This window comes from Neolamprologus brichardi, chromosome 18 (assembly GCF_056152115.1).
Source record: "Neolamprologus brichardi isolate AB-2024 chromosome 18, ASM5615211v1, whole genome shotgun sequence".
Lineage (NCBI taxonomy): Eukaryota > Metazoa > Chordata > Actinopteri > Cichliformes > Cichlidae > Neolamprologus > Neolamprologus brichardi.
Genome location: NC_142121.1, coordinates 31,134,481 through 31,148,356, shown reverse-complemented (window position 1 = coordinate 31,148,356; position 13,876 = coordinate 31,134,481). Strand labels below are relative to the sequence as shown.

General features: G+C 45.9%; 1 protein-coding gene across 2 annotated transcripts in view; it reads right to left on the bottom strand.

Annotated features, from left to right (window-relative positions):
• The window catches only part of cdh24b (cadherin 24, type 2b), a 170,563-nt gene that overhangs the window by 103,865 nt on the left and 52,822 nt on the right, over positions 1-13,876 (bottom strand). Inside the window, exon 2 of one of the 2 annotated variants that reach the window (XM_087832633.1) lies at positions 6,732-8,539. In XM_087832633.1, the coding sequence (XP_087688759.1) occupies positions 6,732-8,234 (1,503 nt within the window). In that variant the 5' untranslated portion in view covers positions 8,235-8,539. Of the gene's footprint in view, positions 1-6,731; positions 10,625-13,876 lie in introns of those variants that run through there. The other variant, XM_035912940.2, reaches the window with a different exon arrangement.

The following is a 13,876-nucleotide window of genomic DNA, read 5'->3' as shown; positions in this document are numbered from 1 at the left end:
TTTAACTGCATCCTCAATTCCCTCCTCTCTCTCTCCTGCTCTCTTGTATTTTCCTCGTTGTAAACCCTGCACGTCCCTGCACTGATGCCCTGCCTCTTTTCATAACCCTCTCCTCGTCTCCCCGGCCCGTCTTCCTTCCTCCCGACTCGCTTCAGGCCTCGACGGGCTGCGAGGTCAGCTTCAGAGACGCGTGGTCCTTCCCCCTCCTCTCTTTTTCCTTTAACTGTCTCACACGTTCTTCCCATCTACCAATTGTCAGCCATTAACCTTTCCTCACTTTCCACCACTTACATTTTTCCCCTCCCTCCCTCTGCTCCATATATCCTCACGCCATTAACGCCGCCGTACATCCCCCTCTCTGTAGTCTCTCCTACTTTCCCCCTGCACATCATCCCCTCTTTGTCCTGCATGGTAATCTCGCTCTGCTCTCCCTCGTTGTCTCACCCTCCCCTCTTCCCTCCCTCCCTGCACTGTAGTCACTCTCTAATTGCTGTCTCACCCCTGCTGTGCTCGGACCCGGAGGCTAAATGATTTCTACAGGGAGACTGCAAGCACAGGAAAACACCGAGTCCTTTTTTTTTAATAACTATTGATGAGTGTCTTGTCAGGAGGCATGTGTGTGTGTTTACAGTTACAATTGGCCCTCCTATTGGCACCATCACACGCTCTTCTCATCTTTTGTCTGCCTCTCCATGCCTCTTTCCTCTCTCATTCCTCCAGACTCATGAGAGAGCCTTTTATCTGCACACTTTTATTTATAACTTTGAAGCATGGCTCACGAGTTTTCTGTGTGATGTGTTTCTGCAGCGACGGAGTGTGTTTTACCTATTCTTGATACAAATGTGTATTTAGAATCTACAAGTGTGCGCGTGTTTGTCTATTCCACAACTTCTATGCATGTCAGGGATGGAACGAAGTGTCTGTTTACTGCAGAAGTAGTGAAGCTTTCACTTCAGGCACACATATCACGTGTGCAGTAGAGTTCATTAAGTAGGACCCAGTTGTTGACACAAAGAGAAACTTTTGTTCGACTTTGATTTAACAAAAATCAACTACTGAAATCCAAAAGCAGAGAGACAGCAGAAGGAAAACAAGGAATACAAGCCACCACAACCTGACAAAAGACCAAGACTGACACACACACACACACACACACACACAAAGCGAGGGATAACAAGGCACAGGTGAACTCATTTGAGACACGGAAAGAGAGGATTGAAGTAAAAACAGAAAACCACATGAGGGAGTAAACTTTTAAAAAAAGAAGCTAACACTAACAGAGATACCGAGAATAAACTCAGACAATGTGAAATGCAGAAAAAGAGAACACAGGAGGCACACGGAGAAGAAAGACGCATAGGCGGAGCAAAATAAGAACTGAGCTTTATGATAATAAGCAAGGATCAAAAACAGACGGTGGTGAAATGCAGGAATAGTACAGTGAGAAGTATTGCGTCACATATAAAATTACAGTTAAGATTCTAACATTTCAGGCCAAATGTGATCCACTGAAATGTTTCCCACGAGTCCACGCCTACGCTACTTGAATCCATTAGCAGTAAAATACATACTATCTATATATTTGTTTACCTTGTGTTTGTATGTAGAGCCTGTGAGATACCCAGTAACTAAAGCTGTGAAATACGGCGATCGTGGCTCAAGGTGTTCGTCTTGTAATCGGAAGGTTGCCGGTTTGAGCCCCGGCTCGGACAGTCTCGGTCGTTGTGTCCTTGGGCAAGACACTTCAGCTACCGCCTACTGGTGATGGCCAGAGGGGCCGATGGCGCGATATGGCAGCCTCACTTCTGTCAGTCTGCCCCAGGGCAGCTGTAGCTACAACTGTAGCTGCCTCCACCAGTGTGTGAATGTGAGAGTGAATGAATAGTGGTATTGTAAAGCGCTTTGAGGGGTCCTGAAAAGCGCTATATAGATACAATCCATTATTATTATTAAAGCTGTGAAATACACTGCTGAAAAAAGATGAAAGGAACACTTTTTAATCACAGTGTAGCATCGACTCATTCAAACTTGTGAGATATTGATCTGGTCAGTTAAGTATCAGAGGGGGTTGTTAATCAGTTTCAGCTGCTTTGATGTTAATGAAATAACAACAGGTGCACTAGAGGGGCAACAATGAGACAAGCCCCAAAACAGGAATGTTTTTTACAGGTGACATTTTTCACTAGTTTTGCTTTTGGCTAGGGTGTCACTACTGGTAGCATGAGGTGATACCCGGACCCTACAGAGGTTGCACAGGTAGCCCAACTCCTACAGGATGGCACATCAATACGTGCCATAGCCGGAAGGTTTGCTGTGTCTCCCAGCACTGTCTCAGGAGCATGGAGATTTCCGGAGATAGGTAGTTACTCGAGGAGTACTGGACAGGGCCGTAGAAGGTCCTTAACCAATCAGCAGGACAGGTATCTGCTCCTTTGTGCCTTTTGTAGCACTGCCAGAGCTACAAAATGACCTCCAGCAGATCACTGATGTGAATGTCTCTGACCAAGCAATCAGAAACAGACATCATGAGTGTGGCGTGAGGATCCAACATCCTCTAGTGCGCCCTGTGCTCACTGCCCAGCACCGTGGTGCCAGATTAGGATTTGCCACAGAATACCAGAATTCTCAGCTCACCACTGGCGAACTGTGTTTTTCACAGACCAGAGCAGGTTCATGTGACAGATGTGAAAGGGTCTAGAGAAGCCTGGGAAAATGTTTTGCTGCCTGTTACTTTGTGCCTGGAGGGACACAAAGACCTCTGCAGGCTAGGCAACGGCAACCTGACTGCCATTAGGTATCAGAATGAGATGCATAACCCTTCCCTGGTGCAGTGAGTTCTGCGTTTTTGGTGCATGACAATGCCCGGCCTCATGTATGCCAGCAAATCCTGGAGGATGAAGGAACTGATACCTCGACTGGCCCCTGGTTCGGTCCATCTAACGCCACCAGGTTGCATCTCAGACCGTCTAGGAGCTCAGTGATGCCCTGATCCAGAACTGGGACAAGATCTCCCAGGTCACCATCAGTTGTCTCGTCAAGGCCACACAAACCATTTTGAGTTGGTGCAATGCAATTTTGGTAAAATGGACTAAATTGCTTCATTTTTTTCACTTGCATTCTTTTGTTTCTAACACATTACTTAGTCTATATCGGCATAGATATCCAGCATGATTGTTCTATGGAGAAATAAAGTGCTTTCAAAATGTTCCTTTCATTTTTTTGAGCAGTATAGTTTTATCATAAAAGAGAAATACTGCATGCAGCTGAATAAATGTACTTGTAGCTAATGAGGAACAAGCTTTGCAAGAGTGAAAATTCGAGAAAAAGCATGCACACTAAGAATTAACTTCATGTGACAACCTCATTCTCACCATTGCATCACACCGAGGATTTCCTACAAGCGCTTCTCCAATATCTCGTGTGCGCATGTTGCACCCAGAGGCTCAGGACTTATCAATAGCAGGACAGTCGGTAACTAACTGTTTTATTTATATATCTTAAGATGCCCCGAGGCAGGGGGAATCTTTTAAATGCACTTTGCAGAGCAATTTTTAGCAGTGAATGCTAATGATTCAATATAATGATGCCGCTAAGTATACACTACTGTGAGAAATGACTGGTATTGTTCAGCATGTCAGGAGCTAAAAGTATCTAATTACTATTTCACACTGATGCCTACATGTTATAGATTCCTGCCATGCCCTAGTGTGAGCGCCATGTATAGTACAGACAGCAATGTTAATTGCGTATTACCAGCATATTTCACTAACTATGAATTATGTATGCTCATGATGATGTAAATGATATGCTAATGAGAACGATAGCCTAGGTCCATTTCCTGTTGCGCTGGTGAATTATATATGCACGTTCACCAACACACCAGGTCTCACATATGCTTACGCTGTTATCGGGGTGAAGACGGGGCAAGAAGGAATTTCCTAACAGAGAGGAAGAAGCTGCTGTATATGTCACGTTTTCTCCCCGCATGAGGTGTTAGGGAGTTTGCATTTCAGCAGCGAGAGAGTAAGGGGAGAAGAAAAGCTAATCAGAAAAGGGGCGTTTTTTTCTTTCTTTTTTTAATCCCAGCTCTGCTGAGGCGCCTTTTCTCCTCAAGAAAAATCTGTGTTTCTTTCACACAGCCTCTGCAATCACTTGAAACCCCATTACAGACCATGTGACAGCATCAATTAAATTCACAATTATCATGGGGCAGAGACACTCCACTGTGAGAAAATATAGTAACATGGCAGCGTCTGCAAGTGTGCACACGTGTTTTTGTGTGCCTGTGCATGCCCGTGTGTGTGTGTGCAGGCCTCTGCATGGGTGTAAGAGAGACATAAAGAGCGAAAGGGTGTTTGTAGAGAGCAGAAAACTGACTCAGACAGACCGCTGAAAACACCTCTTGCCCTTTTAGGCAACTCTAGTGAACCTGAACAACTCTCCAAAAGCAATATGCCACAGTAAACAAAAACTTGCATCTCTGACAGTGCAGAGATATTTCAAGCAACAGCTGATGGATAGTGGGAGGCTCAGCGACTGCTTCATTTTATATTCTTTTTCGATTGATGAACAGATTAGCACTTTTTGTGACAGAGCTTCTGAAAGTTTGAAATCAGAGGAAGTGCTCATAAATGTCCTTTCAAAACTGCGCCCAGCGCTGTGTCCACAGAGTCGCCCCCTCCACCCCACCCACACCACCAATTCATTATCAGTTTAGCAGCAGGGCCTTTGTCTCCTATTGACATCACAGATTAGACTCTTGGCTCTAGTTTCCAGCTTTAGTGGAGATTTATTTGGAACAAACTGTCCAAGATCACACAAAAATCCAGCATGAATCGATGTCACAAGGCGTATTTTAAAGCAAGCCCGCAGAAAAACACCTTCACATGACCACGATTTGCGTAAGGACAGCATAGTTGGTTTTAGGTGAGATGCGTTGTTTTGCAACAGAGGCAACAGTATTTGCAGCTGACTGAGCCTGATTTTGGACTGGGCTAGGTCTGGCAGGTGGAGCTGTTTTGGCCTGCACAGTCAATTTCTTCACACTTCTCCATTAAAACACAATCAGGCCCTCGATAGGGTAAAAAAACCACAAAAAAACCCCCGACAAGTGCGCATTGATCTCTCTACCTATAGAGCTGGCCTACACTGGGCCAGAGCGGGAGATTAAAAATTCATAAGCGTATTAAGATCTATAAGAGCATTATACATGTGTGCCGCCACTTGTCTCATACAGTAGGGAACTAATCATACGCATCTCTAACCCAGTACACACACACACACACACAAATACACACACAAATACACAGTCACAATAGTGTTCTGGGTGTACTCCAAGTGTCAGCACTATCATATGGGCATGTGTGTGTGTGTGTGTGGCCTGGCGTTGTTCCCTCCTTGAGTGCCATACAATGTGCTGGCATAAATACCTGCTTGACACAGCAGATTGGCACTAATGGCTTTACACGCAGTGCCATCTGTAAGCTGGACCGTTGGCTCTTACATCTTCTCCAGTGCTTCCCAGTATTCCACTCAGACCTTCATCAGTCACAGCACAAAGCAAAAAGAGCCACATTAAATATTAGCTAAACATCAGGGAGGCTTGGGCACAAAGCCCGCGAGGTCCTGCCCATCTGCCTGCACCTGGATATTAAAACCTAAAGATCCGACGTGATTTGGGTCCTTTCAGTCCAACGCACCTCCCGCTGAGCTGAAGCTCTGAACTTGAAGCGCTCACACACACAAACACGCACACCGGTTTCTCGCAGCCTGCAGCAGTCACACGGGGATCATTACTATTCATTTGCTCAGCAAACTGGCCACACAGGCTTATAAATTAGCTCATCTACCGCAGCTGGGTACTGAGACAGTTGGCGCATGCTGAGGACTGAGAGCGCAGCCATTACAGTGCAGGGCTCCGAGACACCTTCTGTCCACTCGACGTGACCTCTTCCACGCTCGTCTGCTCACTCTTTAAAAAAAGGGAGAGGGGAGGTGTGTGTGTGTGTGTGTGTGTGTGTGTGTGTGTGTGTGTGTGTGTGTGTGTGTACTGGGCAAGACACGGTCAGTCAGTGATCTAAATAAATTGCAGACCTGAGCAATAGGACTATGGCCCCGCATGTGTTGCGCTGAGGGCGAATGCGGTAATAAATCCTGTCAAAGCAAGTATAAATCAGTCTGAATGAAATAGCATTAGGAGGATCTTGCAGGCCTGAGACCAAGAGCGAGGATAGCTGACAGGGCTGACCTACAGGGAAATGAGGGAACACTCGGACTACTGTCTTGCTCTCTGCCTTCCGGGTAGGATCAATGGTGGAAGGAAAAAGTAAAGCTATTAATTCTCCTGGATATGTCAATTCCCATTGGCCCATTGTAGATTGGTTGTGATCATGACGAGCCCCCTGGGCTCACGGGATCGGCGGCTTTTGTTGCGCCTCGGTACTTCATAGATTCATTGGGGTTTTTACAGCTACCTGGAAGGTACCATATTGGAGGAAAGTAAATCAATTCCAATTGCGAGATTATAACGATGCACAAAAAAAAAAAAACTTGGAGCGTGACTATGGGGCTAAAGTATGCTAATGATCTCTTGTACGAGATGTGTAACTGAAACGAGGACCTTGGGTTAAATAAGCCATGTAAGAGACTTGTAACAGTGTCTTAAATATCCATAAAACATTCATAAAACAGTTCACAGCCCTTGTAAATGATGAATGAAGTTTTTTCCTTACCCGGCCGATGAGCACAGGTTCCGGCCCGGCGTATTCTTCGATCACAAAGAACTGGTTCCAGATCCAGCTCCTCCTGCTGCGAGACCGTGACCCCTTCACCTCCATGCGATCGCGCTCCTCCTCTTCCACCTCTGACTCTGCTTCTTCAAATACGAGGCCCTTTGCGTTTTTGGGATCCGCGCCGTGCATCTTGGCGTCTTCCCCGACGCGGCTCCATTCGTGAGCAGGGTGGAGCCTCAGGACGTGACTGCTGTTGACAAGTTTGTTGTCTTCATCTGCGGAGTACTGAGCTGTGCTGAGATCTGTTTGAGCAGTGTGAGCTGACTCTGTTAATGGGTCTCCACGGGACTCTGCTGCTCTGTTCCCCGGTCTCACTCCCAGGGGTTGCATTGTCAGCACAGACGGAGGAGACTCATTTGTTTCGGAGGGAACGTACAGCGGGAGATGTTTTGTCGATGTGAATGGCCGTTCTGTTTGGCTAATCATTACTTCCTTCTCAGGGCTCAAACTGACCTCGCTGCGAGGTGTTGACAGGAAACGAGCAAAGTGTTTGCTCTTGCTATCGCCGCTATCTGAACCCTGTTTTCCCAAGTTGTCCTGCCCTTTACTTAAAGCTGGCTTGACTTCACTTAGCGGATTAATACGAGTGTCAGAGCCCCGGTCCCGATTAAAATCTGTAGTAGCGACTGGGCTTGAATAAGGAAATGCAGTCTGATTATCATATCCCACATGAGACTGAGTGACAGCTATATCTTGTCTCGGCACTTTCTGAGGCTCTAGCTGTCCGTGATTAACGTCAATCAAATCTCGCTTCCTGCTCCGGCTGCCCTTGCTCGGAAAGCTCAGGCTGGGAACGCTCTGCATTTGGGAATTGACAATCCTAACAAGGTTGTCTTTTGAGAGCAGCTTCAGCACCCCGTAACTGCCAGTGAGGTTCAGCTTTCGGCTCGAGTCTATGCTGAAACCTTTCCCCGGCACGCCTGTAGTATGGACGCTGAAATCAGGCCTGCCTCTGGACCTGGAGCCAGATTTAAACTTGGTTTTATTAGAGTGAAGATCTGGCTTATGATGAACTGTGAATGTTTTCTCTGACCTCCCTGTTTTGGAAGAGTCAGCATTCTTGGTGTTGTTTTTGACTTTCTTCCCATCCTGGGTAAACTCCTTGCTAGCGGCCAATGTGCGCGGGGCCACAGAGTCAACCTCGCGCTTGGGCTTGAAAGTTTGTCTCTCCTTGTTAGCTACAGATGGGGCAGGATGATTCTGCAACATCTTGGAGTAAGAAAAAGATCCGGCGTCGCTCGCCTGCTCGTGGCTAATCAGGTTTCGAAGAGTAACCACAGGCATTGTATTCGAATCCACGTCCATAGAACGGCTCTCCCCCAGCTTCACCACGTGCGATCCGCCCACTCCTCTCCTCCGTAAAATTTTACTGGCTGAGGCACCTCTCGTAAGCCCCTCCCACAGACACAAGGACACCAAGAAGAGAAAATTTCTCGTAATCATCTTGTCTTGTGGTGAGATGTCCTAATTGGAGACAGGTTTGCTTTGAGGCAGGCCTTGTTTTCCGCTTGTCTTCATTTTCTCCTCTCCTTTCCCTCTCCTCATGCCCTTCCTCTCACTCTCCCATTATATGCCCTTCACACCGAGCTGGAGGGCAGGTGTCAGTCACTCCTCCTCTCCTTTTTGTTCTGTTTTTTCCAGCTGCCTGATATCTCCCTCTATCTCACCAAGTTTCTCTCCGCTGCTTTTTTCCCCTCCACTCCTCTCGTCAAGTGTCTCATTCAGTTTCCCGCCGAGGGTTGAACACCCTGAGAGAAAAGATAAAGATAATTAAGTTAAAGCTTTAATCATTGCACTGCGTTAATTAAAAGTGGAGAGGCACAGACAGGTAGAAGAAGTCACTGACAGGCAGGACAGACCTTTTAACAGTGCAGCAATCACAATTTCACAAAGGCCTTTTTTAGGGCAAGAACGCAATTCAATTTATAGCTTCATAATCACTGAAATGTTTTTATGCAAGACAGACAGGGATAAAGCTATCACCGTGGTATTGTATATGGAAAGGTGATAGAGTAACTCTTATTGCTCTGAGCATTTATTAATGAGAACAACTGTCAAGGATTTCAGATTGCAGTGGAAGGAGACCAGCTATGACATGAAGTTAGCTTCATGTCATATTAATATGTGATTAATTACCCCGATTGATACTATCTTTTGAGCAGTCAGTTAACATTTAAATTCAGATGCAAGCCGTAGACGTGGATGCACTTTGTTGCATGTCGGGCCCCGAGCGATCTAAAAGGTTGGTAAACATCTGAATCTCAGCATGTCTCTCAAGCACTCAAGCCTCAAATGGAAATCCTACGCCAAATCAAAATGTCAGATATCAATCAGTGTGCTTGTTTAAAGATAAGAGCAGGAGCCCTTCAGTAGTGTTTCAGTAACATCAGCCTACGCATCTGACAAGTCAATAATGTGACTATTTCCCAGATTGCATTAACATAAAAAACCTTTTTATTGCTACTACGCGTGCAGAGGCAGACGAGCATGTGTACAGTGTAATTCAACTCCAAATGCCAGTGATTCGCTAAAACACTTTCAAGATGCTGGAGAAATCGCGTGAGATAGAACAACGGTCAAAGCCAAAGCAGCGGGGAGTGATGCAACATTTTAGTTGCTGGTATGCTGCTCTGACACAGCAATTCAGTCGTGTCAATTCAATAGGCATCTTTGATAAATCCCATAGACTGTATATAAAAGATTGACACAGTTGTGTCACTTTAGCATTATTATTGTTTGATTGTTTTTTTGTTTTGTTTTGTTTTGTGTGTGTGTGTGTGGGGGGGGGGGGTATTAGTTATTAGCCAATGTTAGGAAGATTAGCAAGCTGGATCCATATTTGATTCACACAAACACAAACAAATTATTAAAACACTTCTAAATATTCGACTTTCTCTAACCAATAATTGGAGCTAAAACTTCTATCACTTTATAACTGGATCAATTATACATTAACAATAACAGACAAAAAGGCATAAACGGCGCCAATAGGTCCGACTCGGACATTAAAGACAGGGCTATAAAGACCAAGACTGCATTAAAAAATGGACGTTTAAACATGTGAGTCTATGGGGACACCCCACGTGGACATCACGGCCACATTTCACAGCTTCTTGGTAAAATTCTCACATCTTTCAAACACTTGATCCCAAGTTCTTAACATCATCCTCGAGGTCATTTTCTTTCTTCGGGATCATGGAAGACAAACTACAACAATTTTAAATCATGAATGGTAATCTCAGTAAATGGTCTGGTCTGTATTTGTATAGCTAAGGACCCCAAAGCGCTTTACACTATACACAATCATCCACAAATTCACACACTGGTGATGGCAAGCTACAGTGTAGCCACAGCCACCCTGGGGCGCACTGACAGAGTCGAGGCTGCCGGACACTGGCGCCACCGGGCCCTCTGACTACCACCAGTAGGCAACGGGTGAAGTGTCTTGCCCAAGGACACAACGACCGAGACTGTCGGAGCCGGGGCTCGAACCGGCAACCTTTTGATTACAAGACGAACACCCAACTCTTGAGCCACGATCGCCAGAATAGACTGTGGAAAGCGTGTCCTTTTCAGTGATGTTGTCTTGTGGGCTAATCCAGCAAATGCTACAAAACTGCATTTAAAGTTTACACATGCTGTGTATGCTGTGTGTTGTGGATTAAGCAGTGGCAGTTTCCTCTTGCCCTGTGCAGTGTGGTGTGGTGTGTCTGCGTGTATGACACTTGCTCCGCTGTGGCACAGACAGACCCTGTCAGCACATTCACTGGGGCATGACTGAAGTTGGGATGTTCCTCCTGGAATAGTTTTCACCCTTTTCCTCTCTCATCTTCCTCTCAGCTTCCTGTCTCCCTGCACTCTCTTTCTCTAAGTAAACCTTTTTGATGAACTGTAGAGAGCACCCTCCCCCCCCACCAACCACCCACCCAGTCCTCTGCTTTTTTCCCACCTCTCCCACTCACCACCTGTCTCTTCTACGGCCTATCTATCTGTAAATCTCCCTCTATCCACTCTCTTAACCTGCTATTGTTTTAGTATCGCGTCCTCTCCTCGCTCCCTTCCATCATCTCCTCCTCTCTCTCATTTGTGTCAATCACAGTGCTGTCACTGTGTCCCTCACCCTCACTGCACTCAGGCTTCAATCATTCAGCCAGTCTCCTTCTTGGGCCTCGCAGCATTGGAAGTGACAGGTGTCTCGCCGGATACCATGTTGATGACAGGCTACAACACCGTAATTGTGCATATAAATCCTGTCAACAAATTATCAAATGCAGCGAATAATATACATCCCGCACTTACACAAAGTAGCTGCAAAATGCTGGGGAGATTTTTACAGAATAATTCATGTATAAAGCGCTCGTTACCAAGGATGCGAGGCCGGGTATGGCCGAGCGTTATCTCAAATGTACAGCATGAGGAGGTGATCAGGGGTGAATTCAATGACAGAGCTCCGCTTCTCCCGGAGGAACTTATCAGCTGGGAGTTTGATGGCCAGGCAATCATTGCCACGGGCACCTTGTTAACAAGCCCGGGGCAGGTGGCGGGATGTGGGGCAGAATATCAACATGGCGCTCGCCAGCTGAGCACAAATTTAAAACATTTTCGCGTGGGAGGTTCTGTCAATGTGACGTTTTCCTTTGAAGCGCCACTTTCATTCTTCGATTCTTTTATCTTTTCACAGCATTTTCAAAAGGAGAGAATTCCCCCAGAACCGAGTCGACGCACTGATATAATGTATTGATCTATGTCACAGCCTTTCGCATTGTGCTGAGCACCTTGGGGAGAGCTTCTGTTATGCCATTAACCTGGGTGTATCAGCCTGTGCAGCTGTAAGTAAGGATAATTGGGTGCTGCAGTTTGAATCACAAGGGAGCTCATATTTCCTCATTAGAGTTTTATAATGTAATATGGCGAAACTGCTGTTTTCATCCTTGTGAAACCAGCATGGATCAGGACCGGGATCTCAACCATAGCCTCTACTAGGATTTCAGGAGTAAATAAGGATGATAAGGTCATACTGCTCGCTGCTTCAGGGAGCTCTGACTTCCTAATTAGAGTTTTAGAAAATATATAGTTGAGGTACATTCTCAGAGTTTCCAACTGTACTTTATTCCTGCAGCAAGTTTCTCAGTGAACTGATTAATTGAGGCCATAAATATCTTAATTATTTTCCCTCTACTGGTCCCAGCCCACCTAAAACTCCAATGATCTTTTAGTTCGTTAGTATTGGAGGCAGATTCTTGCCATCGATTGCAAGCTGTCACCAACTTAACAAGACTGAAAATTTTAATTACGATTCCCCCTCTTGCTTTCTGTCTATCCTCATTTTCTCCCAGTAGCCCCTGGAGAGGTAGAGCACCACCACAGGAGCAACACGGCCATCCAAGCCTTCTCCACAACCGTGAGCAAACCCAGACATGCCAAGCCCTGTTGACTAAACATTCTTTTTAAAAAACCTACTCATTTACATGCACGCACAAACCTCACAAAGCCTTATTCATCCACGCTCTCTAATGCACAATCATGTCAGAGGAATACAAAAAAAAACCCTGAATTCTCCCTGAAAACACAGTACCGTAATTGTCGGGCTATAAGCCGCTACTTTTTGTACAAGCTTTGAACCCTGCGGCTTTTCTATGGATTGTCCATGATTTTTGTCATATCGTAAGACGATTTGTTTTGTTAGTTCCGCTGTTGTACGGCACTACGTTGCCTGGCGGAAGGGCATGTGATCAGACACACAGTATCGGGGTTCAAGAGTGGTATGTTGGTCACATGTCCATCTGCCAGGCAACATAGTGCCGTACAAGTAGCGCGGAAAACAAACTTCAAAGTAGCGCTACGCGTTCAGCGGGAGGCGTGGATGATGAGCGGCGATAAACTTGCGAAAAGCAAGTTATGCTCAACTCCACCGGTGGAATCTGACAGCGTGGAAAAGTGTGAAAACATCCATGATCACCAACGGATTTCGAAGGGCTGGACTGCTGCATGATGGAGAGGAGGACACCGCCACGGCCCTTCTGAGGGTGTTCGACTCTGACACTGACAACGAGGATTTGTTTGGTTTTGAAAGTGACAACGAAGGAAAGCTGAGAGTGGATGACGTAGCCATCCTGAGCCTGTTCGTATCCGACACTGGAGAAGAGGACTTTGGTGGTTTTAGTGCGCAGGAAGATGGTGGTGAATGACTTTTCTTCTTGTTAAAGCCGTGTCACTGCGCCTGAGCCTAAAAGGTAGGCCGAATCTATTTTTCTGGTGTGCTGTAGGTTATTGTTATGTACTACATTTGTTACTCATTTATGAAGCACAGTATATGTTTCGTACTTGTAATTACCGCTACTTGTACATATACCTAAAGAGTTATGCAAATATGTACCCCTAACTTGTTTTTCAAAATATTAATGAAAGGGGTGTGTCTCCAAACAGCCATCTCTTTCCTGACAATTCCCTTTGTGCATATTCTCTTACATATGATAAGTCAACATTGAAACACCTGCGGCTTTTAGTCAGGTGCGGCTAATGTATGTACAAAACAGGATTTTCCCCTGATTTTAGCTTGTGCAGCTAATATTCAGGTGCGCTTTGTAGTCCGGGAAATACGGTATATATCTGGGCAAGTGTGAAAAATAAAGAAAGCTCTGGGGACTCCCTGTCTGGACACAGTAAAGTCAAAGAGAAGAAAGGGAGCGCTCTTTCACCGGGAGGGAAGAGAAAAAGCACCCATCCGCAAAAGAATTATGCATAGAGTAACAAAGGCTAACTCTAGGGGGAGGAGGGCAAAAATTAAGGAAAAATAGGGATGTTTGGTGGAATGGTGGAGCGCGTGTAAGCATCTGCGTGAGAAGAGGATGCGAGGTGCTGATGGGTGGCTGCTGCAGGGAAGCGGGGCCCTCCTTGGAAGACCAACCAGGTTGTTTTGAAGTGCAAAGCGCCATAAAGCAGCTCCGTCCTCGCCTTGAGCTTTGGCAGATAAAAGCAGACCTGTCAGAGTGTGAGGAGGTGAAGAGCAACAGAAGCTTTCATCTGTTAATGTATGAATATCTTTTTCGCTTGTGTCCCCAGCCTTGTCTCTATCGCACCCTTAC